The 27,034-nt window shown below is 43.5% G+C and overlaps 1 protein-coding gene across 2 annotated transcripts in view; it reads right to left on the minus strand.

The window, feature by feature from the left end:
• EML1 (EMAP like 1) overlaps positions 1-27,034 on the minus strand; it is a 130,440-nt gene that overhangs the window by 95,637 nt on the left and 7,769 nt on the right. The window contains exon 1 of one of the 2 annotated variants that reach the window (XM_059819687.1): positions 9,965-10,091. The exons of the other annotated variant lie outside the window; for it this stretch is intronic. Coding sequence (XP_059675670.1) covers positions 9,965-10,091 — 127 coding nt within the window. Of the gene's footprint in view, positions 1-9,964; positions 10,092-27,034 lie in introns of those variants that run through there. 2 annotated transcript variants of the gene reach the window in all.

Consider the following 27,034-nt stretch of genomic DNA (forward strand, 5'->3'; position numbering starts at 1 on the left):
CTCCAGCCCATTAAGCTTTCTGGGGAACAGTAGCTGCAGGCCCACTTCCATGGGCGTTTTGCTGTTGTTGTTCTCACATGAGGTTCACAAGTAATTGGCTGGAGTGCCTAAAATAATCCCGCTTTAGTTGCAAAATCTCTCTCAGTTGCTGTCAAGCTGGAATGATATAAATTAGGACATTGCTCCATTTTTCTGTTCTGAAGAGACCAAATCTTGCCCCCATTTAAGTCATTGGCAACGTATTCCTACCACCCCCAAGAGCAGCTGATGAAGAAAACAATTTAGTTAATGTAATACCAGAAAATAAAGTTGATATAAAAAAAAAATCAAGTCACTTTTCTGAGCACTCGTGTACGGTGCTACTGTTCTGGGGGTTAGTGATGGAGAATCAGCCTTTCTTCTCATGAGCACTGGTGTGTGTCAGGTCAGGTCAACGTGAAGCAATCCCAGGCCACTAGTGCTCGTTACAAAATGAGTTAATGCCCCTTCGCCTCTTATTAGAAGATACAAAGCAGAGTCAAAACTTGGCAAAAAAACGCTATCACAGTTGTAATAGTGAAATGCCAAAAGCCTGAGTAGGCATTTGGACTGAGGTGTCCTCCCTGTCTGCTTCCAAAACAATACGTGGGGTGTCTGGGATTTCATTTTTCTACTCTGTTCCCTCTTTTGGATCCATTCCTATAATGCTCGTATGGACAAGCTGATGAAGTAAAAAGGCTATTCACACTGACTGCAGTATTTGCTTTCAGTTAAAAGCGTCTAATTGCTGTTTAGCAGGCAAACATGTACACCTACAGAAAGGAGAGCTCTTTCTGGGTTTGATGCTCCTAGGCATCTGTAATCAGCACATCTTGAAAAGATTTTAAAGTGAGTTCAGTCTGTATTTGTCTTCATGTCACAAAGTACTGCTAGGGACAGAATCAAATGTTTGGGTCTGTTTATATTATTCCCATATATGAAATGAAAGGCATTTATGCCTCTCTTTTTTCTGCATTCACAGACACCTACACATAAAGGCATCCTGTACAAACTGTCCTCCCTTTCCCTCATAAAAGAGTGATAATCTAGTATGATTTATTTCTTAGCAGCACAATCTCCTAAACAGGCATTGAAAATGATCATTAACCTTGAAGGCTAGACTATCTATTTTCCGGACTTGCCCTTCGCAGTGCTAACAAAAGTAGTTTCCACAAGAGAATTTTGACTTTTACATTATCTGAGATACACATTTAAATTCATAAAATCTATTAAACTTTTATGTATTCCAGTACCTAAATCACAAAGTTTAAAATTACGTCTTCACATTTATGAAACTCAGGTTTGCCGTTCTGCTTAGATGTAATAGTGTGACATGTGAGAAAGCTGTGACATTTGGATCTGTGTCCAACAGAGGGAAGTGTTTAGAAACGCGGATTTGGTCCAAACTCTTTCTAAGTTTAAGGAATTCAGTGGAAGGGGGGGGCACACACAAATGCAAGTGAGCAACACATTCTTCACTATTGCAAATCAATTCATTTAGCTGCTCTGTGAGAATCCAGGTGTGGAGTCACCACCTACTTACAGAGTCAGACCTACTCGGAAGATTCCGGATCAGACCAACTGGGATGATTTGGTGGAAGGACTTTTAGATCGGACAGGTGACAATATCACCTGTGTGTTGGAAAGAAACTATGACTCTCTTAAAAAGAAAAAGCACTATTTAGTTCCTGCTGCCTGCTTGATGAAAGACAAACTCAAGCAGAGGTCCAGTCTGGTAGGCAGTTTGGGTTCAGTAAAAACCTGAAGTTACTCGGCTGTGCCTTCCTCAGAGGCAGTCACTATGGCAATGGGAAAATATTGTGAGGTGTAGGAATGATGGGAATATGACTCACAGAGTACTGAAAAAGGAACGTTCAAAAACACAATTCCCAGTAGGCACAGAGTACACTTTTCAAAAATACACACAAATTGAGCGTGATAACCTGATGCTGCTTTGCACAGATGTGTTTATTGGGGAATGCGGTTAATAAATAAGGAGCCGTACTGCTGCATATTTTCAGTGTCTTTATTATCAGGGGAAACAGAAGCTGGCGGCAAAGGAAACGGCAGCACTCTGCTCCGCTCCTTCCAGCCCTGCACCCTTCCCCACGGGACCGCCGTGCGGCTGGAACTGCATTTATCAGAAAGGGACATGTTTGGACAGACTTAGTCAAGTCAGCATGCGACTTCTGTGGCCCTTCCAAGTGAAAAGGCTTCTCCTTTCACTTTTGAAGCCTCCTGTCTCCTGTCTCACTGACCCTGGTCCCATTGAATTGGGATTTGGCCCAAATACAAAGGAAGTAGCCCAAGGCAAGAGCCAGCCCATGGGGAGACATCCCTACAGAACTTCACACAAACAAGAACTACCAGGCTAACCCAGAGCTGTGCTCTGGCTGGCCAGATGGGCTTCAGCGTGCCACACAACAGACATTTATAAAATAGCTTGTCCTCAGGAGCATTTTCTCCCCAGTTTTGCTCTTTAGTCCCAGGAAGCATGAAGAGAGAGAGAGAGAGATTCCTTGTCTAAAAAAAATTGTACCTCATGCAGCTAATGATGATTGCATGGCCTGTATTAGTGCTAGTCATTCTCTGAATCCTTTATGGTTTTGGCCTCGGTGGCACTCTGATGTAGTTAGTCCCACAGATCGATTATGCATTGTGCAAAAGCCTTTCTTTTAATCAAATTTATGTTCTGCCTTTTACTTCGCTTAGTGTCTCTTTATCCTTGAACTCTGAGAAGTGTCAGGTTAACTACTCTCTCTATAGTGTCCAATTTTTTCCTACATCCCTCTCAAGCTTCCCCTTCAATTTACTCAAATTCTTCAATCATTTCTGCCCTGGAGGAGGTGAGAGCTTCTTTCCCTATGGGTTTCTGGGACCTGTGGAGTTTTGGGGCTGTCCCCAAGCTTCCCCTCCTGACCTGCAAGCCACTGCTTCTTCATGAGAAATTCAGTGAGCTGAAGAAGTCCGCTGCACCCTTTGATCCTGCTCCCCTGAGCATGACTGTGGGAGCTGCAACGAAGCCCTGAGGCATCAACATGATTATACTGTATTCTTTTACCTTAAAAATACTGGCCACCAGTATTGTTGCTCAGCAACACGAAACTGTGTATCACTGCTGGCTTCATTAAACTTTAAAAATATTTTTCCTCGCCAACTCAAATAAATAATTGACGATGATTTCAGTGTATATTTAGCATGTCCGTTGGAATTCCAGTAAGTAGGTAAAATTGTTTTTATATATCTAGAATTAAGAAGAAATAACTAATACTGGCTGTAAAATAAAATGCATAGCTGAAAAATACTTGCTTTTACATAACAATTTGTAAATCACTCAAAGAAGCTGTACCAAATAAATGTCAAAACACTATAATTATTTCTTTACTCAACACACTGCACCTTCTTTTTTGCAAAGATCATTAAATCTTATTGTATAGTTTCCTACTGGAAAAGACTACAGTGACTGATCCTTTAACTTCTTTATTAGACGTATATTTGCTAATATAGGCAATTCAACACATTAAATATGCATAAATAGAGAAGAACAGATTTCAACATATATCTATTTTCTGGTTGAGTAATAGTGCCTGGAGTTATTAAAAGGGAATGGGTTGTAAAACTCAAGTGTACTTTTTGTCATCTAACTGATGGATTGCTTGTTAGTCACCTCTAGCATGGGTCCCAGCTAAAATAAATTGCTGCAATCATTATCAGCAGATTCTTTTCTATTATCTGCGTGAAGTCCCAGTTTTATCTAATTGGTGGCATTACCAGAACATTTTTCTGCAAATATAGAAGCCTCTTGGTAAATGCCATTGCTACTTTAATCCATGAGAGGCACGTTCAGATGCGTATCTGTGAGCAGAATGGAGAGAACCTGAACTAGGGAGCTCCGGAGATCTCCGATCTAAATGACTGTCAAAATAAACATGAGTGGAGATAGAGGGATTAATCCTGTAATCCTTACTTAAGCAAAATTTCTGCTATCTTCAGTGAGATTCTCACTGGGGAACAGCTGTAGAAATTGGCCTAAACGAAGCAGAAACAAGAAAGGCCAAATTCTGCCTCTGGGTGTGCGCGTGTGACTTCTGTAAAACCTGAAGTGTGACACCCTGGGCGTGGGATAATCAGCACGTAAATTCCCAACAAGCTCTACAGTGCCAAGACTTTACTTGGTATAAATACCAGGCACATCCATACCCCCACAGGGAAACGTTTCTATCCAAGCTTCACTAAGAAGCAAGAAAACAAGTGCAAACTGAAACTAACATTCAGAAATAAAATGTGCCTTTTATTAACATGTGTCTCCATTTTAACCAATCCTAGGAGTGTTTGAAGCATTTGCTTTCACTGAACTCAGACTTACTGCCCCCATTTTCCAGCTGGGATGGAAAACCAACATGGAAAGTTAAGTGATTTTCCACAGACGACACAGCAAGCGACTAGTATCATGGGGACGAATTAATCTTGGGTGTAAATCCATAAAGATTAATGGAGCTCTAACAGGGATTAATTTGGCCCATCATCTCTAAGGATAGCAAAACCAATTAGGTGATGTCATTAATCTTCTGGTTACTACAGGACTGTTTCTTAAGCAATACTGAAAAAAAGGCAATAGAACAGGAATGGCCAAAGGATCCACTAAAACAGATGAATTGGCTGTTCCTTGGCAGAGGATTCACAGCAGGATCCTTAAATAGTGACAGCAGCCCTAATGTCCCTCAGGCTCCCATCCCAACTGAGATGCTCTATGGCAATCATTTATTTGAGGATTGGAGAGTCAGCCCAGATTTCAGTCACTGATTAGGTTTACATCTTTTCTTAGGGCAAGGGTTCCATGAAACTGATTCGGAGTCAAATGTATTTCTTATGGCCCTGGAATCTTCAGATCTTTGGAAAACATGGAGTGGTTAATGCCCTATGGAAAGTAGCCCTTGAAAGATTAATAAATTTTAAAACTTCTGCTTTTGGCCTGACAAAATGTGAACTATCCCATTAGAAATACATCTATAAGAAGAAAGTATTGCAAAATGTGTGTAACTGACATGTTATGAGATTTGGAAAAAAAGATTTCCTTATTTATTGCTTGGGACAATACAAAATTTCCCATCTTAAATACGGAAGATGTTTCTGATGCTTACGAAAGGGTCAAAACTGGCCCACAGCACAGAATTATCTTTCTTCTGTTTGCCTCAGAAATTTAATTTTAAAGAGAAGCCAAATTAGACGGGAAGTTTTTTGTTAAAGGGTAATGACCAGCTATACAAATGCATACAAAGCAGAGATGAACAGAACAATGAAAACTATGGCTTCCAGACCATGGTTGATGGAATTTATGGAAAAAAAAATCTGTGTCATTGGCAAGGTCTAGCATGAGGACATTGAACAGGAGATAGTGAATTTGTGCCCCAAAGTTGTGTGCATTACCTAATAGGCCCGGTAAAAATGTCCCACTGGGATTTTGAAAGCAAAACTTCGCAATAGTGAGATCATTAAAACCCTACTGCATAGAAGATCTCATTCAAAATGTAATAATATGTAGTGAGGTTTTCATTGTTATTAGGAGAAAAAATATTGTAGCTGTAATAGGGATCTTCCTATCAATAGTTCTGCCTGAATAAGGGTTTCATTGGCTGAGATTTCGTAATCAGTGAAATGGCTTAAAACTCCTTTCATGAGGATGTTCTTGGGGAAATTAAAACCTCCTTCCTCATTTTATATAATGTAGGAGCTCAAGTGAGGTGACATGCTCAGGCTGATAGTATGGCCTCATTCAGGAGGGAGGGCGTCATGATGCTCCCTTGCACTGCAGTAGAGAAGCAAGGCTTTGCGGGGCCCGCTTTCCAGCTTCCTTCCCACCCCAGTCGACTGAGCACTTTTTAGGAATGTAATGACACACTGCCGCATCCATCTATGAACAGAGGATGCTAAAAAGAGGCATGGAGTAAGCACCTAATCAGAATATGAAAGAAACTTGAATTTTGGCAGGGTGACTTGAGTATAGAAGATGGAGTGGGGTGGAAATGTTTCTGGGTTGGTGCTGATAGTATGTCAGCATAAATACACTTAGGAGTCGGTTCTTCTAAATACCGATGCTCATAAGCCTAGAAATTGTGATATGGAAAATTTCATCAGCCAGAAGTAGTAAATAAATCTACCAGGGAGTGTTCCTACATGGGATCATCTATGCTTCAGAAGGGCAATGAAAACAACAGGAAATGCACTTAAGAAAAAGCTGTCAAATTAGGCTCATAAAATATAAAAAGATAAAAGAACGTCCATTTTAATATCTTCCTTTGACAGGTGGATCTGAAGAAATATTCTGAGAAATGCTCCAACACAAGCCTATGTTTCCAGAAGGACTTTCAGACTGTAAAATGAAAATGTTTCTGTCTCACTGTTTGTTTCTGACAACTGTATTTGGTGATTATTAGAGGAAGAAATGATACAAATGTACTTTTTTCATAAGTAGCTATTATATTGAACATTATAATTTCTAGGCAAAAAGAAAATTCTGAATATAGACAGTTGGAATTCAGTAGGCTAGCTACCTTAATACTAGTATTCCTCTTAAAAAATAGACCAGCTTTATCATTAGTGATTAGGACAAATGGGTAGTGACCATGTCACCGTTTATCCAGTCTTTCTAGTGTGCAAATGTACCTGCAGTACAGTACTGCAAGCGCAAGGCTATGTAAAACCAGACAATAAATGTTAAACTGTGCAAAAGCTATGCAAAACAAGCACAGTAAATGTAAACCAGTTCATGCTTTCAGCTCTGGCATGGCCGGAGTAGGAGCTGGGTACAGGTACCTTATCTCATCTTCTGCAGTTAATGTTGTAGAAACAATATGGCAACCAACAGAGCACCACAGATATTAGCCTCAGGCAAATAAACTTACATTGAAAATCATATTTAGTGTTCAGGGGGACAAAATCAATACTTTAGTGTTGTAGTGAATACCACAGTAAACATAGCTGATACTCAAATCCAAGTTGCTTCATAAAAAATAACTCCCCACAAACAATTATAGCCTGTCTAGTTCATACATCTTTGTTGCCCTACTTAAAACACGTGTGCCAAAAATAATTTATGAGGGAAGATATATGTATATTCATAGTAATTACTGCTTCACAAGACCAGTTGCAGTAAAGCTGAAAGATCTTGGAGAATAACACTAAGAAAAGTATTGATGGCAACTGCTTCTAGGTGCTGTGGAGCACAACAAAGCCCAGACTTTGTCCTGTAAACACTGTGTTAGCTGTTTGATGATCATCTGGTTGGTACAGTGACTGATGATTTTGTTAGCAATTAGCTCTGGTTCTAAGAACAGAGTAACAGGCATCCCAAAATGCATGTATTTATGGAAAAGCCTTTTATATTCTAATTTGGATATATTTGATGCTCTTCAGAGGTTTACTGGCTTCTTTTTTCTAGACTGCAAACACAATAATGGAAACATTTATTCACTGGCTTGCATACACATTTAGTGCTATATATGGATTGTGGATACAAATGAAAAAGTTGGCTTACATCACTGCAGAGATGTCATCTTACACTCAGAGTAAGAGAACAGACTCCATGTAAGTATATGAAATCTTCATATACCCATTTTACTTCATATTTACATCAAATTAGCAGCAAATTAGCTCCTCACCATGTCCTTGCTAAGAAGCGGGAGCTTCAGCTGTGGTGGCAGGTTGACCTCTTCAGAGGTACCAAATCAATTACTTGCTACCATCCCACAGTGCCCAGTGTCACCCTGAAGGACATAAAAAACTCATTTCTACCAGCAAGCATCCCTTAAAATGTTTTGGAAGATGATACCAGTCTGAAGCACATGGTACAGGTCTGCCCCTGCCATCTCCGTAGGGAAGGTACCACCTCAAAACCCATTTTGGAAGGAACACAGGTGCAGCGCAACGTGTCCAAGGGGACTAAAAGGGCCCATCTCACAGAAAACAGAATATGGGTGCCCCAGCAAGTCAAGCCAGACACAATCCCCCTGCTCCGAGCACACAGCTGTCGGGGGGTAAACATGAAGGCGAGACAGACCAAGGCCTGAAGTACATCCCGCAGAGTCAGTGTCCTGAGAGCATGAGCAGCTGGTTAATCTGATTGAAGGAGATGGGAAAACATCATGGGGATGACACAGCTGGGGGGAGAAGATCAGTGTGCAGTAAAAGCCAGAGAAGTGCCCGGGCACACGCATGGCTCAGTGCCAATACCAGAACACGTGCAGGAAACAACCCAGCATGACTGTTCCCTGCACAGCTTCATGGTACCCACCAAAAGCCACCGTCCCCACCTCCCCCAGGTGCCCGGCATGCTGGGGATTCCCTTCCCGCACATGCTGGGCAATGTGAACTCCAATAGTAAGATGAAAAGTAGTATCATTTATCCACATCTTGCTATCTTATCTGTTTATTTTGAACAAAGAAGAGCCCATGAGGGTGGATTCCTTGTACCATCTGTTGTAGACTGCAGGCAATGCACGACCTAGGATCTTCTCAAAGATTTTTGTTAGAAAGGAAAAATATCTGCTCCTCCACAAACCCTGGCATTCGACCTCCCAGCTGGATAGCTTCAGATATCTTCAGAGATCTCACTGTACTTCTGTTTTTCTAATAGCTCCTGGATGTCTGACACAGCCCTATGTTTGGCTTGTGCTGGGATGAAGTGCCTTGGCTCCTTAACGGATCTCTTCCATCCTCAGTGTGCATGAGCCTATTCCACAAGAGCAAGTGTAACATTTTTGTAATGCTCTCCCTGAACAAAGCAGTCAGCTCCAAAAGCATCTTTCTACTTGGGCTGTCTCAGCTGCTTACAGTTAATGAGTCACATGCTATATAATACAGCGATGGGGCTGTCAGAAGGGGTTTTTGAACCTGTTCTCACTGTGCAGAGCCCAGGTTTGATACATGCATTATTCAGATAATACCATTTGCTGCTGTGATGCCAATTGCCAGACTTGGGCAGCTTTGCGGTATCAAGCGCTGTGAAGCGAAGGAGTGCTGAGGGCATTGGCAGTGTACAGCAATTGCGAACAGCACCTCCTGGGATTATACCTGAAGTCCACAAAGTCACTGCCATGTGCAAACAGCAGTCCTGGTACAGGAGAGCTGGTATTTCTGGGGCTGCGGAGGAATGCAACACATTCTTCTCTTTTAAATCTGGTTTTGGTTTTGGGGTATGCTGCCAAGCTGTTCAATGCAGGGAGAAAGACAATACAGCTATTTAATCTATGTGGATTAATCTCTGCATGAACTCCAAGCCCAGATTTTCTTGACTAGATTTGAGGATGGGGATTTCTTTTGTTAGCTAATGAGTAACATAAAAAGATCTGCAAGTTTACTACTTAGGAAAATGAAATACATTTAAAATCAGGTATTTTGATTGCTTATCTTGTTTTTTTCCTTACTGACTGAAAGTACAGTTATGTATAATCTCAAACTAGTAAGCAACAAATCCTTTCTTATTAAAGTAACTTAAACCGTTAATGGCATTATAGCTTGCTTCAGATTTATAGTCCTTTTTTTACTGCCACCTGTCTACTTTCCAGACAGTACTGAGGGAAAAGGAAAGCTACTTTCTGTTCTAAACTCACACTAAAACACTCACTGTAAACAGGTAATACTTAAAAAGAAACAAAGCTATGAGCTTGTCAGAGCTCAACATTGAATCAGGATAATTTTTCTTGCTGCAGGTATGGTATTTAAAATCAGACAATACAGAAATAGACTCTATTTCACAGTATCATACCCAGACCACAGAAAACATCATTGCAGTAAACCTGTCTACATACTACTTAACACCAAGCCACCATCACACTTACGGAAAATTAATTACTTTACAGATGGAGTTAAAATCCCAGCTGTTATAAAATACAAGGTAATCCTCATGTCAATGGCAATGTGGAATTAAGTAATGGAAGAAACAAGTGACCTGCACAGAACTCTGGCGCTCCGCTGTGGTCTGCCTGGGCTGGTTCCTCGGGGATGGACTTCATGTTCCTCAGCGATGCCCCCGGAGCAGCTGGTGGGTTATGTCTCGGACTCAAAGGGCTCTGCATGAGAGGCAGCTGGGTGCCTTATCTTCTTTTTATTTATGTGAAGGTTACAATGGCAGCAGACAGCAATGCATAGACGCTAAATTAATTAAGCTGTTTTTAAGCCACAAGCATTAAGGTGATGTCATAAGAACCCGCTTAGGATGGCAAGGTCACTAGAAAGGGAGAGTATACCTCCTGCAATAAAAGAATTTGTAGTTTGAAGGACTTACGCTGGATGCCTTGTGTGGACTTGTGAAAGCACTTGTTTTTTAAACCTGACACCACCTGGAGAAGTACTTTTTCTATCCATTGAAATATCCAACAGCATCTCTGATATAAACAGGAGAAGAGCTGATACATCTGTTTCAGCTGTGAGCAACACATATTATATACTCAGAAATGCATAAATTAGATATATTTGGAAACACACAGAACTGGGAAAATATTTTGATGCAAGATAACGTAGTTCATATAATTTATGCCAGATTGAATTTGTGTTTGCATACAAGCAAGCTCAGATAGGCACATGCTGGTGACCAGAAATCTGCTCAGCTTTCAACTTGCATTGACATGGTATTGCATTGCCATTTTGCATTGATAGTTTATATTGTACAGCTGAGCCTGAGATTTTTTTCTCTATTTCCTAAGTAACTAGTTTCGTAAAAATCAAGAACAGCAGCAATTGGTTTTGAGTTTCTTCATAGCCTTACACAAAAAAAAATTAAGGACACTAACAGAAGAAATAAAGCAGATGCAAATGCATTGCAAGCTCTTAATGATGCTATTGCTTCATTGTGAAATATTTCTACTAGGAAATGTTGAGCATCTGAACTGTAGCCATAATCCTCTCACACAGAAGCCTTTTCTACAGCTCGTACAGAGTAAGTACAAGCCTGTGTCTTCAGCATTAATGGAATCGGCTGAAGTGAGTAATGCTTTGTGTATCCTAAGGCTGTGGTCCTGTAAACGCGGTAAAAAGATGGCAGTGTTGGTTTTTCTAAGCAGTCAGTCCCACATGAGGTGAACTGAGTCAGAGCATTCAAGATGGATGGGCAGCTCTCAGAAAGGAGCTTTTGTTCCTTGTCTCCAGTCTCTAACAGTCACATGGAAATCATCTCTACCATCTACCTATTAGCATCAGTATCGCTAGGGCTGTTGGTGTGAGAAACACTTACAAATATAAGCAAAGGTCACACAAGGAGACTCTTAAATCAGGATCTTTTTTTTTACCAAGCTTAAAATGACCACACTGATGACCCACCACTGCCTCCCATAAGGAAAAGCTAGAGGACTGCTAGAGACACAGATGGGAATCAATTTGTCACTGAGAGCTTTACAGTAACAACTATTTATCCTTGTCTGCAGTATTCACACAAACAACTGAAGAGAAACATTTCTATTCACTACATGGCAGTCTTCTACCCGTTCTTATCCTGAGAGCTGTTACTTGTAATTGCAGCAAGAATAATATCCTGAGGGCTTTATGCTGATCTGCTGGATTTGAACATCAGCCGCTCAACTTACAGCCTCCATATCCCCCACCGCCAGATGAGTACACACTGTTTCTGCTATCCAATAAAAGCTTATGAAACAAGCTTCGACCTGCTTAGATTTTACCACCAATTTCATACAAGGAATTGAATGTAAAATCCACTTAGTAATCATGCAAAACCGGCAGGCAGATGAAATAGCTCTGTTCCGCTCTTGATGCCACGGGGCACATTTTGTCCCGATTTGAGTGTGATACAACAGCACTGCAAGCAGCGAGCTGCACAGGGTCTGAAGCTGGGCAGCGCGTGCCAAAGAGCGGATGCACTCTCTTAAGCATTGCTCCTTGTAGCATCTCAGCATTTCTGAGTGCTCGGAGGTTATGTACTAGCTATGCTTCAATGGTGCAGAAAAGCACTTTCCATTCAAAGTGAATAGTCATCAAAGTAATAGGGAAAATTGTTAAGTGCTGTCAATGGAGACATCTTTGCTTTTTTATAGATGCGTTAATGGAGTGCCCTGCCACAAATCATAAGGGGTTTGCAGCCCGTTACTTCCAAATGGTGAATATACTGATAAAAACAAATATTGTGTTACCCACTGGTTTCCATTATTGGGCTAAATTATTGGATTAAATCATGATCCCCAGAGATGAAGTCAAAGGATTTTGCCCACAGCAACCATTAGGATATCAGAAGACGCGATCTCCCTGATCCCCACAGGGGCGCTCAGGGGAAGCATGGGAGCAGGGGAATGGCAGCACAAAGGGCGCCTGAGCACCTCCCTTCTCCCCACCACGTGAGGACGTATGTTGGGCCAGTTATATGAGGTTCAACAAGGCCAAGTGCCGAGTCCTGCACTTGGGTCACAACAACCCCATGCAAGGCTACAGGCTTGGGGACGAGTGGCTGGAAAGCTGCCTGGTGGAAAAGGAGCTGGGGGTGTTGGTCGACAGCTGGCTGAATATGAGCCAGCAGTGTGCCCAGGTGGCCAAGAAGGCCAACGGCATCCTGGCCTGTATCAGAAATAGTGTGGCCAGCAGGAGCAGGGAGGTGATCATGCCCCTGTACTCGGCGCTGGTGAAGCCGCACCTCGAATACTGTGTTCAGTTTTGGGCCCCTCACTGCAAGAAGGACATTGAGGTGCTGGAGCGTGTCCAGAGAAGGGCGACGAAGCTGGTGAAGGGTCTGGAGCACAAGTCTTATGAGGAGCGGCTGAGGGAACTGGGGTTGTTCAGTCTGGAGAAGAGGAGGCTGAGGGGAGACCTTATCGCTCTCTACAATTACCTGAAAGGGGGTTGCAGAGAGGTGGGTGTTGGTCTCTTCTACCAAGTGACGAGTGACAGGACAAGAGGAAATGGCCTTAAGTTGCACCAGGGGAGGTTTAGATTGGATATTAGGAAAAAGTTCTTCACTGAAAGGGTTGTCAGGCATTGGAGTGGGCAGCCCGTTCCAATGAGTCACCATTCCTGGAGGTATTTAAAAGATGTGTGGATGAGGCGCTTAGGGACATGGTTTAGTGGTGGACTTAGCAGTGTTAGGTTTATGGTTGTACTTGATGATCTTAAATGTCTTTTCCAACCTAAATGATTCTATGATTCTATCACACACACACACACACACACACGTCTGTGGGCCCTGCTGCACAGCCAAGACAAGGGCACTCTGAGTCCTGTCCATCCATACAAGGAAGCCCAGCATTGCTCCATATGGATTTTTAGTGCTTCACAGTTTTCTTGAGGTAAAAGGCAAAAGAAACATAGGCACTGCTGCTAAAAATAGCCAGTTATGCCCCCAATGAGTCATTTGCTGGTGGGGAGTACCCGTAAGTGCCTCTATCTAAACAGTCTGTTCTCTGGCTCAGTATCTCCCGTGCCAGCTTGTCTATGTCTCTCCAGTCTTGCTCAGTCTGTTTTCCTATGGATTATATCTTCTTTAGCTAAATATATTAGGACAGTCTATTTATCTCCCTCCATGGCAGCAAAACCCAAGCATTACTTCCTCCCGCTCTAGGAATTTCAAAAATAAATCACTGTCTATTATTTCCCTGGGAGCATATAGCATTACAAAAAAACCAGCACCAACCAAACAAAAAAAAACAACAAACAAACCAAGGAATCATCCCTTTCTCAGGTTAGATATGTTGGAACAATAACAGAAACGGGAATATGCTGTAAAACTTCAGTGGCAGACCTCTTTGCATTGATCTGATTTATGCAAGTAATAAATAATTGCTCTGAATGACTTCTTGAGGTACAGCTAATTCTGTGAGAGTAAGAATGCTTCATGTGATTTAACTCTCCATCCCCCAAACATACACACTCAGGGTGATGACCAGGATTTAAATCACAGTCCTGTAAATTGCCATGGATTGGGAGAAAATGAAATTGGGCCTTTTGGTGACATCCTTGTAGTGCAAGTTACTGTTTATGAATTTATAACTGAGCTTATTGATAGGCATTCTGAACGTGAAACAGGCTCTGTTTGGAAGTGTTGGATTTTTTATTACCTATTGCAATATCACCATATTTCTGGAACTATCCTATGTTTTTTGTAAACAAGCCCTACTCATCACTAACAACCCCTAGGAAGAATGAGGGAACAAGATGCTTCTTCAGTTGGACTATAGGCTTCTTTATGTCTGCTCCAATGCAAAGGGAAGGTAAATCAGAGGTGGTTCAGCTGAGAGAGCAGGGCAATGAGCGTATATTGATGTTACTGAGCTGAGTCCCATACACAGAGGAGCCAAAACCTGCTTTTCCTCCAGAACATCTCTCCAGCTGCATGTGGCTGAGCCAGGCCTGTCCTGGGATTGAAACCATCACTCACTACTCGGTGTGCCCATGAATGCCAGCTCCAGAGGGAACGAGTCTGGGATGCTGTGATTAATGTCTCTTTCCTTCTTTTTTTCTTTCTTTCTTTTTTTCTTCTAATGGGATCTCATGTTTGACATCTTTTCTCTTTTGATGCAGGGAGTCACTGGTAACTAATAAAATATAGCTGGTTTTAATTTTTGCTGCTAAGGCTCATTTTGTGAGATATTTAAGTTGCAGTAGGATAGCTGGGGAATAATAAATAAATCCTTTGGGTAGTGATACTTAGTTGCTGAATATTTAGTCTCCTCAGTTTAGACAAGCCACGTAACCAGATTTTAATGGCATTATTTTTTTTGGTAACGAAATAGTATTTTCTTGATACATTCACTGATATTATTTGGCAGTCAGCTCTCTGATTTTTCTCTGTAGACACAATCTGTCTTTGTCAGGAAACGTCGTTACCACTGACGAAGATTGTGATTTCTTTAGGCAGTCTGCACATAATACTACGTGTCCTTACTGGAGCACGAGTGATACCAGCATATTTGTCTTCCCATTTGTAAAAGATTCTCCAAACACCTTCTCTTCCAACTCCACATTCATGATCCATACTGCACATGCTTAGACTACACACATCATGTTAGAAAGGCAACATCGGTGAACTTGTCTTTTATCCCTGTTTTCCCTCAAGAGCTGGACATGCACAGTTCCACGCTCAAAGAGGAAAGCTGCTGGCTGCCAGCAGCCAAAAAGCACAGCAAGACTCATGTGCTGTGGCTCCCTCTGAATGAGTAAGCAGCTGAAAATAATACCACTTACATTTTCTTTGGCAATGGGGGTTATAGACAATGTTTATCCTCCTTTTCAAATTTTATGTGAACCAACTAGTGCAAGATCACAGCTAAGGTAACTGGAATAGAGACTGTAGTTTGTAGTGCTGTAGCTGGCTTCATCTCCGATGGACCAGCTTTGAAATGCTGGCAGATTCATCCATGAGATAAGATATTCTGCTCTCTTCCACGTAGTAGTGGATTTTGCAGCTAGTGTTTCTCCTTTTATGTAATCTGACCCTATCTTGGTCCTGTTCTTAATGCTCCTCACTATCAGCCAAGGCATTAATCTCTAGACCGTGTCCTAAATCCATTCCTGGAAAGGCGGTAGAAGTGGGTATCAATGCCGTTTTTCAGTTCAATCAGTACATGCCGTAAAGATTACATTTGTGCAAGACACAACAGGACAAAGATACACTTGTCAGTTGATGTGTTTGGATCAAACAATTTAAAAGAAAAATAATAGATGAGTTCTTGAGATTTTAGGAACCTAAGTTCAGTCCTAACAGTAAGTCCAAGCTAAGCTCCCTGAAATCAATGAAAAGATTTGAATGAGGAACGAGACAGACTCAGGGTGAATATTTCCAGACAGGGCTGAAAACTACCTCCATGCATTTTGCAACTGGCAATTTCTGCTTGTAGCAATGACACATAGCACTATTCAATGACCTTTGGCGGTTCGTGCTTATTCAGTGGTGAGCACTTGGAGTACATCTCCTGCAAGAGACACGCTGGGCTTGATTTCCAAGTGGCTAAGTAGTAGGGTGCCCTGCTGGAGGGCATTAGGAGGAAAGGGCATCAGCTGGGAAAACAAACAGAGACCCAAGCAGCTTCAACAGAAAATAACAGAACTAGAAAATGTCTGTGAATTGGGTCCTTAATTCTAGATTATTATTAGCTGCAGAATGGATCTCCTTTAAACATGGACCGTCATTGCCCAAGTCCCCAAAATGAACTCTCTAAACTCTGATCTCTGAACCTCATGTGACAGTTTTGATGTTTAGAGTAAAAGAAAAATCATTTTTCTCATTGGTGCTCCACATGTCTGGCAGTTTTGCAGTAAGTCCTTTACAAGTAAAGAAGATAATGGTTGGATACATTTTTATATAATTTTTAAGCGAATAAGTGAGCTTCATGGGCACCTTTATTTCATCCCTTTCCAGAAAAAGAAAAAAACTCTAACAGCCTCATAAAAGACAGACTTTTTTGCAGCTATCATGAAACACAGGCAGTGCAGGCTAGCACACAGGGCAGAAGGAACATTAACATCTAGCACCGCCGACAAGCCAAGTAGGGCTGGAGCTTGGCAGAGGACCAGCAGCTCTTCCCCTGCGCAGCCACACAGCACTGCTAGGGAAAAGGTCTGGGTCTGCTGTGGAGGGTCTAGTACTGATTTCTACATCGCTTCCTAAATGCTTCTCCACAGCGTCTGGTCACAACATCCCAGCCCAGCTAGTTAGGATGCCCTCTGCTAGAGGATTTGAATCCTCTCAAGAAGCTGTAGGATAAGCACCAGTGCTTATCTGCTCAGCAATGTCAGGACTCGGGCATTTGTGGGTACACACAGAAGTGGCAAGTTGGGCTGAAAGGTCTGAGCTGGCACTTATATTGGAGCTCCAGTGCTCATGGTAGGATTTGAGACTCGGGTACCCAAACCTTCGCTCCTTCCTGGGAGCCCGATTCTTTGTGGGCTTGAAGTGGCTTAACAGCCTGTGGTTCACTCACAAATCATGAAAGACCTCAGAGGCTAAATTCCAGCCAACCCATGAGATCCAGGTTGGGACATGGGCCAGCTGGGCCACCCTTTGCTAGTGACTGGAGCAAGGTCTAAGCATCTCTAAAAATGGGCCTCTGTCCTTATTCAGGAAAACCTCTTTTTCTTTCATATATTTTATATCTGAGTAAGGGCTCAAAAAACCCGAAACAAAACCAAAATAAGGATTGGATTCATTAACTGTTAATACTATTCATTACTACTATTTCTACAGTAGCATTTGCATGCATGAAACTTCAGCACAAATGAAAATATATCCCTCCTTCACGTGTCTTACAAGTTCATTTATATGCATCATAGCTTGTCAAGAGATGGCAAACAAAAGACCTGGGAGGAAAAGGATTTACTCTGAATAAGCCGATAGCTATAAATGATTCTGAATCATATTGGAATTAAGTGACTTAGTGCCACTAATGCCACTGGCACTGCTGCTAGCCTTGACACTGGTGAGAGACTTAACCTAAGAGGCTCTTTTGATTTCTCAGAAGCTCCTAATGGCTAATTTTCTATTCCTTTTCCCTTTTTTATTTCTCCTTCTTTAGGACTTGTCAGACAGAAAGGCTGATGTGTGAAAGGATCTAATCTAGGCTATGCTTAGGTTATGACAGGCAGGAGATGGAGGAATAAAAGAGGAGTAGGACAGAAAAAATATCTTGCAGTTCAGCTGAGCCACTAATATTTGCTAATTGCAGTAAATATGATACTGCACACAAGCTTCTAATGAGCTTATATAAAGCATTTTAATGGGATGCTGTCAGGTTAAACATTGTGTTTAAAAATATAAATGTCCTTAATAATTCCAGATTAAAACAGCATGAAGTTTGAATACTCAATTAATTTTTCCCCTTTTTTGCCAGTGTCTGATCTGTATTTCACACAACTCAGCCACCGAAAACAGATGGGGCTTTATTGTGCGGCTTTCAGGCCAGAGCACACCTACATCATATGAGGGAGGACAGTGCACGGATGCCCTGGGCAGCGCTGGAAGCGCAGCTGCAGAGATGCAGTGGGGCTGCGTTACGCCCTGGCTTGCCAGGCTGCCCGGGCAGCTCGTGTTAGCTTTGGCCCAGCCTCGGGCTCCCGGGACGGCAGCTCTGGGGCTTGCAGAAGGGTTTCCCCACCCCCAGACAGCAGCTCTGGGGCTTGCACAAGGTTTCCCCCCCAACGACAGCAGCTCTGGGACTTGCATGAGGGTTTTCCCCGGATGCTGCTCTATGCAGTGGGGCCACTGCAGCCCCAACCAGGACCGGCCCAGGGGTCCTCCCACAGCACTGGATCACACCGTGCAGCTTCATTTTCCTGTTTTAGCGCATGACTTAAATGTTTCCATGTTTAGATTACAGGCCTTTCAAAGCAGAGTTTAAATCCAGAGCAGTGACTATGTTGAGTTTAACTAAAACTGAAGGAAAGAGCCTGTGGAAACTTCTTCACAAAGAAGTTTTGTAAATAGTGGTTTGATACTATGGTGATGGGTCCTTAGAACTGCCGACTCCATTTTTCTTTCTATTCAATCCCTTAGTTTTCTTCCAAACATGCAGATCTTAGTCCTGTCCTACATGGCAGTGTTGATTGGGCATTTTCATGCATCAAACAAGTGCCAAGGAAATCATACTTAGGGAATAGTGATGCTGGATCTACTTCCCAGATGAGCTTCTCACAGAAAGTGTGGGAGGGGGCCTACTGCATCTGCCTGCTTTGGGATCTCCAGGGGCCTCTGGATGTACTCATTTACCCTGGGTTCTGGTAAAGCACAAAGGATCGTCCAAATCTGAGAAGGGTGAGAGTGCAACGGGTCTTGCCCAAACAAGAAAATCTGTTCACAGGCTGATGGGCTCGGGTATGCTGCTGTGTGGAAGCAATGCCAAGGACATGCTTGAGGTCCTGTCCTCTGCTGTTCGCATCATCTGCCTGCTGAAGCTCCCCGGGATGCTGGCCCTGCAGCCCTGCGGTCCACCCTCCCACGAGGGTGAGCCCTAGGATGGCCCCGCTGCTGCCTGCTGTAAGAGGAGTTGGACCATGTTGGCAACCTGAGCTTGGCCTGTGGATTACAGGGTGTCTGATCCCAAAAGCCCCTGGGCTTCAGGCCACGGTCACCGTGAGTCTCTTCTGGTAGGTGCAGCCTCTCTCCAGCATCTGAAGCATCCGAGTGTATCTATTCCCACTTACCAGAAAGACACTGCAGCAAATTTAGTGGGCTTCTGCATTTGCTGTGTAGCAAATTCTCCTCTCCCAGGTGGAAAGATCCTCTGCTTCTTTTATACTGAAGAAGTAGAGAAAAGAAATGCTTCCAAATAACCCACAATCTGGATGACTTCAACAGAAGCAAGAACAAGCACTTAGAGCATGATAGGAGGATTACTGTCGCCACATATCATTATCCAGGGGAGGACAAGCCCAGTGTGTTGGAAGCTTTGTAAACATCTCAGACTACTTAGGGAATCTGCAACACAAGCCGTAATGTTTGAAAATGTATTTTTCCTAAACTGTGCATTTCCCAAGTTAGTATGGACAAAGTCGGGTCTGGAACAAGTCCAGCGAGCATGATGAACTACCACTAGGGAAGAGCAGAGGCAATTGTTTTGTGCTACCCCCTCCCTCCCAGAATGATGCAATACCTCTTAAATTCAGTGTGAGACAAAAAAAAAAAAAAAGCTTATGCAATGTAATAAGGACAAAAGTTTCTTCTGATTTCCTCAGCCTCCAAACCGGCTGGGCACAAGTTTGCGTTCGCTATATACTGCAGCCTCCTGGCCCAGCAGATTGAGTGATTAATTGTGTTTTCTGTTTACTTCTTTTTCCAATCTCTTCCGTAAGCCAAAGATAAAGCCAGTACAGCTCCAGCTGTACTTTTGAACCCATGTTTAAATGGGGTGGAAATAAATCTTAATGAGATTGTCCAGCCCTATTACCCTAAGTAGTATACCTCAGCCCTATTACCTTAAGCAGTATACCTCAAATGAACCCTGCTAAAGGCTGTAATTCCCTTCTGAGATTTCAGTGACATGAGCAAGTGGCTCATATTTCACTCTTGTGGTTTGGGTCGTCATCGGATACTTGGTAGAGTTCCACCTTTATTGCATAACAATTGGAGAAACCCGCCTTTATTAAAGATGTGAAAATAGAAGATGCTTCCCTCCACTAAGCGCAAAGAAAATTCTCCTAATCTTCACTCCAAGCTGAAAATTACTTTTGCATTTCTACTTCATGAGTATTCAGATACAATAACTTTACTCCCATAAATTCTTGTCATTGGCATTTTGATGCTTCCTATTCCATCTCTGGATAAAATCAAGGTATTTTCCCAGGACTTGCTGCTGGGCAGAGCAAGGAAAGAAGCAGCAGATGGGGAGGACTGGAGGAACCAAGAAAAGGCCAGAGAGGTCTCAGACTGGGTGTCTGGGTAGCACTGCACTGCAGCAGAGACACCACTTATTTAGGATCACTTGAGAACCACATGCGAAGTTGATGAGAGACAATTTTTAAGAAGTATTTGCCTAAAATAATATGTAAGAAAGAAGGGGGTGGTCCTAAGTCTTTGGAAACCTGCAGAAGCATCCTTCAGGGCACAGGGCATGTGCCCTTCACATGAAGGGCATGTGGAGCTCTAGTAGCTAGCATGAAGAAATCAGTCTTCCTAGACCAAACCCACTTGGCCATGCAGTAAATGGGATTTTTAGATCACATTGTGCCCACAGCAGTCAATCAGTCACCCACAAAATGAAGGTTCAGAGCAGAAATCTCCTCCTTGTCTAAATTTAGCATAAGGCCTTGAAAATACAGAGAAGGCAGCCAGGCATCATCAGTAGTCAGAGAATTTAGACAAGTAAGATAACTCAGTTCTGCTAAGTGGCTTTTGGGAAATAATGGAAGCAGAAACAAGGATCTAATAACCTTTTTCTGAACAAAAGTTAAGCTCCAGGCAGAAACCTAGGGCTATCCCTGATATGGGGCTAGCCCCATAGACTGAGCTCAGTGAAGAATTAGCCTTCCTACTGATTTTACACACCTCTTGTAGATCTCTGATACCTCATCAACACACAGAAATCTGAGCACATAAGGATCTCCGTGGGCTCATCAGATGCTATCAACTGCTGAAAGGAGAGGTCTGGGACTCATCACAAGTAATGAGTGATTTGGCACAGAGGAACAAAACCAAGCCTGGAGAAGCTGTACCAGAGGGCACCTGCTCAGCTGCATTCGCTCCTCGGCATTCTCCAGGCATCCCACTTGTAAACAGGCTGGCCTGTGGCAGGGCAGTGCATCGACTCGTGGAAAGTAAACTTCATCTCCCTGTGCTGGCTTCTCACACAAAACAACTCCGTTCAAGTTTGTTCCTGAGAACGCAGATGCTCTGGGTGGCAAAGACACAGCTGTTTAGGTGGGCTCAGTGCTGTGCGGGGATGGGCTCATGCTACAGCTTTGTCTTGCTCTTCGTGTCAACTCATTAAATTGTCCAATTGCCTCCAGTTCTCCTCTCTCCCTGAAGGGAGCTTAATTAACGAGGCAGATTGTCAATTGAGCAATCGCCTCAGAACAAGGAAATCTTTAAAGATTTGGCACCATTATCTAGGATAACCCAGCTGCTGAAATTCATTAGGAAACAAATCCTAACCATGCACTCAACTTTGAGGCACATTTCTGCCGGAGAAAGTAAAACCAATTTAGGAAAACTGAGTACTTTCTAATACTGTATCTCCCCCTTGGACAAAACAGAGACGTTCAGCTCCTGGCTACCATTGTGTCTCATAACCACAGAGCAGTGAGTTTTCTCATGCACCTTGGGGTGCTCCTCTGCCTTCTCTCCCCTACAAGGACACCTCACCTTGGGACCGAGGGCCGTGGCACAGGAGCACATGTGCTGCTCTGGGAACTGGCTCTGTCCTGTTGAGGTCCCAATGGCAGCATGAAGCAGGACGATGCTCACACTCACGGTCTGATGGCCCTTCTGCATCCCCAGTGCCCAAAATGGTGCTGAAGCCTCGCCGGTGCTGGTTATGTTTTGATTGATCTGAGCAGTGAGGCTCCTACAGTAGGGAGGGGAGACTCATCATGCCTCAACAAAAATGTGTCATCCGGTCACTGTTCAGTAGTAGTCTCCTTCCAGCGTAGTGGAAGAAGCGTGAAGAGCTGTCTTCTTACTCCCCCTGCTTTATAGGACATCAGAGTAGGCAGAGAGTAGTAAAGGACAGCAAAAAGACTCTTCAGATGCTTTTTGTGTGGGGAGGCTCCACAAAGATCCGAAGAAACCAAATAATTGTAGGAGAGGAGTTTACTGAGAAAGCAAACACTCCTCCTGTGAAAAACTGTGAGCAGATTGAATGCTTTCCCTGGAGTTTTGCAATTTTTTCATTAAATGACTCAAAATGAAAACATGCAAAAATGTGGTTGGTGTTTAAAAAGACAGTTTTTGTTAGAGAAATATTATTCTCCAGCCTACACATGTAAGCACTGTGTGCCTCAGCCTGCCATATCTTTTCCAGACACTGCATGTTCTCTCGCACTTTCCCACATGATGCTTCTCCCTATGCCTTAGATGTTTAAATACCTGACCAAAATATCTTTGAAAAAAATCTTCACTCTCCAGTGACATAAGACTCCCCATATGTTGCTGACTGGGTGAAAACAGACGGTGCATAGACATCTTGACAACCCCCAAAATCTCATGACCCAAGAAACCCGGCTTTAGAAAAAAAAATTAAACCAAATCTTATGAGGCTCATGATAAACATCAAAGAGTTGGAAGCACTAAGACAAATCAAACTTTTTAGGTGAAATTTCCCAGAGAAATTGCTTCCACTTCATCAATGTACTGTCTGTTTTCAAACAGTTATGCCTGAATATACCATTTGGAATTTATGATAGATGCAGGAAATAACAGTTTCCTTCTCAAAATCCTTTCCACATGCAGTCCATATGCCTGTGGATTGCAACGGATTGCAATCTCGTGCCTCAGTCAGATGGGTGTGAGAAGGCCAGCTGACTGTTGTAGCAACAGGGTGAACCTGGGAGCCTCTGATCTGGGGTACAAGAGCTGTAGAAAATGACAGATTTAGTGTCCTGGGGACAAGCTGCCTGTGTCAGCGATGCTCGCGTGCGAGGCTGTTGACACTGTAGAGTATCTCCAAACAACTGGTAGAGTATCTCCAAACAACTGGTAAAGTATCAAGTTCTTATTATAACAAGTATACTTATTGCTAGAGATCTAGTTATGAGGTGTCAGAGTATTTTGTATTTTATGACATATCTGTTTCCAATAAGCTGTTTATCATAACATCACAGCTTCACCTGTTGGAGATATTGAACATGGTAAAGAATGCAATTACAGGAAGATCAAGGAGGATTTCAGGCTAAGTCAGCTTGAAAAGTGTTGCTGGGAACTGGATTGCATCTGTGCCTCAGCTGCAGAGCAGCTCTTGAAGGGAGAAGAGTTGCTCCACAGAGCAACTGTGGAAAACAAGCTTTTCACAAATGGTCACTGACGGCACGTTTCTCATCTCCTTGTGCCGGACCAGAGACAGCGGATCTGACTTACAGACATGCCCAACACACACAGCTGCAAATGGAGTTCGAACATATGAAGTACAGCACTGTGCTGGGTGCTCTGCAAGAAAAGCTCCTCAGCATCTCCAGTTAGAGAGTGGGAACCAGTCTTGGCTTAATCTTGCTATGCCTCAGTCCCTCATATATAAACTCTGAATAACACCACACACACGGCTGTGACTTATTGCTAAGTCTTATCTACCAATCACAGAATCACAGAATCACTAAGGTTGGAAAAGACCTGTAAGATCATCAAGTCCAACCATCAACCAACCCCACCATGCCCACTAAACCATGTCCCACAATGCCTCGTCCACACGTTCCTTGAACACCTCCAGTGATGGTGACTCCACCACTTCTCTGGGCAGCTTATTCCAGTGTTTCACCATTCTCTCAGTAAAGAACTTTTTCCTAATATCCAGCCTGAACCTCCCCTGGTGCAACTTAAGGCCATTTCCTCTTGTCCTGTCGCTAGTCACTTGAGAGAAGAGACCAACACCCACCTCTCTGCAACCCCCTTTCAGGTAGTTGTAGAGAGCGATAAGGTCTCCCCCCAGCCTCCTCTTCTCCAGGCTAAACAACTCCAGCTCCCTCAGCCACTCCTCATAAGACTTGTGCTCCAGACCCCTCACCAGCTTCGTCGCCCTTCTCTGGACACGCTCCAGCACCTCAGTGTCCTACATAATAAACAAGACTGTCCCCAAAACTGAGCCCTGGGGGACTCCACTTGTGACCGGCCACCAACTGGATTTCACTCCATTCATCACAACTCTCTGGGCTCAGCCGCCCAGCCAGTTTTTTACCCAGCAAAGAGTGCATCTGTCTAAGCCACGAGCCGCCAGCTTCTCCAGGAGAATACTGTGGGAGGCAGTGTCGAAGGCTTTACTGCAGTCCAGGTAGACAATATCCACAGCCTTTCCCTTATCCACTGGGCGGGTCACCTGCTCATAGAAGGAGATCAGGTTGGTCAAGCAGGAAATGTTTCAGTAGGGGAAATAAGAAACATTCACTGAGTTTTAAGTAGGTGCAAATAGTCTGAGCAATCATACTGGGACAAAGTATGGCTAATGCACAGCACTTCCCATGCACTGTGAGAGTGCTTGCTGTGAGGTCTTACCCAGCTAACGTCACCAGCAACACCGCACAGGGTTCAGGCTGGCTGTCTTAAGAAGAACCAAGCTGACCCAGCCACAGCCTGTACCTAGGTCAGGTGGATAAAGGTATTTCTGAGATTTTAGGAGTCGTGATCCAAGTTCATTGGAGTGAATGGAAAGGCTTCTCTTGACTCTGAGGGGTCTGCATCAGGCTCCTAAAGCTTTTCCTTCCCCCAGAGAGTGGGCGATGCACAAATTATAATATTAACCTGAAGTTAGGTCCTTAATCACTGTGATATGATCAAGCAAAACCTGAGACCCTCAGCTTGCTGTCACCTTTGTAGATTTTTGAATATCTGTGGAAAACATGTAGGTGTTCAGATGTTGTACATGGGTCTTTTTTGTGTGCTTTTACTCCCTGGTTGCATCAGCAAGGCCTCTTTAGGCAAGTTGTCTAGCTACAGGAGTTTTCACCTAACCCTGGCTTCAGGCTGGAGACCCCTTGACTGGGTAGTTGGTGCCACTGCTGGGGTTTGACATGTTTTTACAACACGTGGAGTACAGGGTCACTCTCTCATCAGGCCTTCTGAGGACAAGCAGGAATGACCATGCCCATCCGAGTGAACTAGGAGAGCTGCTGCTCACACAAATATGCCCCAGCCAACAGCCCTGGGGCTCCTCTTCCACTGTTGGTTGCAGCAGCAAGGATTTTGCCATTTTCACAGTAGTTTTATTAGTTACTGGGAAGTGTTCTGGGTGTGCTGTGTGATTGAGGAGTACTGGCAAAGCCATAGCATTTCCTGCAGCTCCACAAAGACCACATCATAAAGGATAAGCGTGCATATGTGCTGTGTAGGCAGCAAGTAAGTACATTTATCTGCAGAATAGGTGAAAACCACATGAAATGCCAAGTTTGGCAAATAGCGTCTGTGGATTTATGAGGGGATTTTGGTCCTAAACCTTTCAAACATCTCTCCAAACTCTTCATGTCATGCCCTCACACTAGCTGGTGTGGGTGAAAGCCTTTGCTCTGCCAAGGAGCACTGAAGTGATGGAAACATGAGCCATGCGAATGGTGCTGAGAGCAGTGATGGGGTGCTGGGGGGTTCCTGCCCGGCGGGTGGGGAGGAGCGGTCTGAGATGAACGAGTCATTGACACCTCTCTGAAATGCTCCCTGTTATCTCTGATGGGGACAGCACTGTACTTTCCTAAATCTTCCTGGAATTTATTGTGACTTCTCAAGGGCCACAGCCAGTTTACTGAACCTAGTTTGGGGTCATCTGAGCGAGGGCTTGCAGAGACAGGCTTTTCCTCCAAAAGCAATTTCTGTGATTGACAGACCGTGTGCAGAATGAAAAAGCAGCTCTGACCAGTCCCCACGTGCCCCGCTGACCCAACGGTGCCTTCAGCTGCTCCGTGAAACCCAGGACTCCTTTGGGGAACTGATCCTGGGCACTCTCAATAGGTCCATGCCCAGTGCTTGGCATTTGTCAGGAGCCCATTCCTCTGCTCCAGAGTTTCTTTCCCACAAGGAAGGAAGCATTTGGGGGATCTTGCCAGTCTTTTAGGTGAGTTTTAGAGGAGGTTTGAGATCTAAGGGAATCCTGAATGCTACAAATTTTAACTGTGGAAACCATTAGTGCGTGGGGAGGGAGCTGATCACAGACAGTAGGGAAAGAAATGACAGGGACAGAGAAGCAACTGAATATGTAGATGAGAGACTGGACACTCACCAGGTTGCTGGGAGGGCAAACTGGGCATTTAGTTTGGAGTCTGAACGGCAAAATGAGGAAAGGGTGCCCCACCCTTTAAATTACTGCCTGTGAAACGGGTCTGTAGCAAGAGAAGGCTCCAGACAGCAAGAAGCAAATGTTAAATGCAATTACAGCTTCTAAATGCCGATGGCTTAACACAGACTATGTTGGAAATGCTGCAGATGTTGTGAGGCATGGAGGAGAGGAGGAGAAAAAACACATCAGTTGTTTTTTTGCATGCCTGAAGTTACTGTAAACATCATGGAATAAGACTGTTCAGAAATGCGCTGTACAGCCTGTGCAAGTGCTCTTGCTCACAGACCCTGGGACAAACTACAGCTTCCAAGTATTTCTAGAGATAAGCAAAATCCTCCTGTCAGTGGGGGGGGTAGGGAGGAGGAGCACTTGGGAACTATGTAGCATCTTCTGTATTTCCTTAACTAGTTCCTTAACCAGCATCCCAGCTGCAAGCTTTCATGCTAACTTCAACTGTCTCTAAGAACTGCCTGAAAGAGCTCTCCTTCTTCAGCACTCCCCCTCAAAAAAAAAAAAAGGGAAAAAAAAAAGAAAAAAAAGAAAACAAATCCTCTCTTATACTCCCAGATATGATTTCAGTACATTTCTGCAAACTTAGACTTCTGAAAAAGGGTGTTAATGTCTCTGCTAGC

Source organism: Gavia stellata, chromosome 7, assembly GCF_030936135.1.
Source record: "Gavia stellata isolate bGavSte3 chromosome 7, bGavSte3.hap2, whole genome shotgun sequence".
In the NCBI taxonomy this organism is placed as follows: Eukaryota; Metazoa; Chordata; class Aves; order Gaviiformes; family Gaviidae; genus Gavia; species Gavia stellata.